General features: G+C 30.4%; 1 protein-coding gene across 1 annotated transcript in view; it reads left to right on the top strand.

Annotated features, from left to right (window-relative positions):
• The window catches only part of LOC108747020 (protein asunder homolog), a 4,674-nt gene that overhangs the window by 1,924 nt on the left and 613 nt on the right, over positions 1–2,137 (top strand). Inside the window, exons 6-9 of the mRNA XM_018484229.1 lie at positions 124–331; positions 410–789; positions 1,001–1,162; positions 1,418–1,743. Coding sequence (XP_018339731.1) covers positions 124–331; positions 410–789; positions 1,001–1,162; positions 1,418–1,743 — 1,076 coding nt within the window. The remainder of the gene's footprint in view (positions 1–123; positions 332–409; positions 790–1,000; positions 1,163–1,417; positions 1,744–2,137) is intronic.

The following is a 2,137-nucleotide window of genomic DNA, read 5'->3' as shown; positions in this document are numbered from 1 at the left end:
ATATAATAATTAAATTTACAATATAATATTTATTATATTATATATAATCTAAGAATGCTCTATTCCGTTTTTATATTTGTTATATATATAAAAAATAAATTAGACTAAAATTTTTGTACACAGGTATCATCATTTCTTACAGTAGAAGTGCACTCAATCAAGGCTTCATCACTTCATTCCAAGTTATCTCATCTGATTTTGTCTCATTATGATTTGGCCAGTACTACAGTGACAGGTATACCCATGAAAGAGGAGCAGAACGCCAGTTCGTCTGCTAATTACGATGTGGAGATATTTCATTCTTCAGCTGCACATACTGCCATTTTGAAAGGTTTTAGTTAAAAGAATTTCTTTTCCAAAAATCTTTAAATTCCTTTGGATATCATAAAGTTTTATTGATTGATTATAGGTAATCCGCAAGATTCGGCATTAATAAAGACATTCAGGCGTTTTGAGGAAGGATCGGAATACGAGACAGTTACGTTGAAGTGGTGCACGCCGCGCGGCTGTAGCGCGTCGGAGATGCAGAACTGCACGGCAATGTACCGAATCACACCAGTGGACGTCAATAGCCGACCATCATCTTGTTTGATTAATTTTCTATTGAATGGTAGATCGGTAATGCTGGAAATGGCCAGAAAGGCCGGTGGAAAAACTATTTCCCATTTATTAGCAGCGCACGGTGGCGAGATTTTTATTCATACGTTATCTACTGCTCGAAGCGTACTGGAGGATCCACCCTCCATTAGTGAAGGGTGTGGTGGTCGTGTCACGGATTATAGAATAACCGTAGGATGCTTTTGTAATTACTGTATTTTGTATTAAGGATTACAAATTTAATTAATTAGTCCATTACTACCAATTCCATTGTTGGAAACACTATCATGTATTAAAAATTCTACATGTGTTAATTTTATACTTGATAAATATTTATTTTTTATTAGGAATAAAATATAACTTGCGATACAACTGCCTTAATTCAATAATATTTTTGTTACAGGATTTTGGCACTCTCATACGAAATAACATATTAGTACCGTTAAAACGTACTTCCACTTCTAGTACTGATGGTCTAGTAGAAAAGATGAGATCGAGACTGGAACGTCATACCAAATATTGGCCCATGACTTTTTCTCGTACTCTCATGTTTAATTTAAAACATGTTTGTATATAAAGAAAATGCTAATAATAATTATATTATAATAGTAGATTTAAATAATATAATTAATAAATCTTAAAATATTCTGATTAAATTTTTTAGTTTATCTTAATAATATAGAGAGATTTTTAATTATTTTACAATTTATGAAAATTCAGAAAATTAAATATGTAAAAATTTTGAAGATCTTATATTTAAATATTAAATTCTTTAATTTAAGAAAAATTGACATTAGATATTTTTAAATTCTTCGTATAGATAGATCCGCTTCCAGAAATAATGGTGAAGGATGAGCTCACCACGGAAGAAGTGCTCCAGTGTAAACAAATAATTTTTAGTTTGCTCGGGTTAGAGGCAAAACACGAAGCCTTGCCTTTGCCAAACATCGGCGGAGGTCGCGGCGGGAAAGGAGTACGCAGAGAAGAACATTATCGTTTGTTATGGGATGAAATAGAAACGTTTCTTAAACATCATGCTAACAACTCGGCCGCACATACTGAGGTCCTTAATTGTTTGTTGGAGATCAGGAATAAAGACGAAAAGGACAAAGTAGAACTCGATCAGGCTCTACGGGAATTAGATAGGTAATTAAAAAATTTAATTTTTTTTGTAAATTACAATTTACTTATTAAACTAAATTGAAATTTTTGAATTACTACAATAATTGCACTTTTACATTTTTCCGTATTATATTTTTAATTTGTTGCTGCTTCTTAATTCTAGTCTGTAGTTTATTGATAGGTGAATGTCAATTTTACTACACTTTATAATAAATTCTATACAGGAAAAAAATAAAAAAGAATGTTCAGATGTCATATAAAGTATTGTAATTGATATTATTTTTAATGCACTATTATAAAAGTCACATTATAAATTTATATTTTATTATTGTTAGTTTTATTTTCTTAGATAAAATTTTGTGTAAATTTTTGTTGTAAATTGATTTGTAAACGGAAACAAATGAGAAAGATTTATTTG

The sequence above is a fragment of the Trachymyrmex septentrionalis genome, unplaced genomic scaffold, assembly GCF_001594115.1.
Source record: "Trachymyrmex septentrionalis isolate Tsep2-gDNA-1 unplaced genomic scaffold, Tsep1.0 scaffold19, whole genome shotgun sequence".
NCBI classification, from domain to species: Eukaryota; Metazoa; Arthropoda; class Insecta; order Hymenoptera; family Formicidae; genus Trachymyrmex; species Trachymyrmex septentrionalis.
The sequence above is the reverse complement of the archived record's forward strand: the minus strand, read 5'-3'. Positions and strand labels throughout refer to the sequence as shown.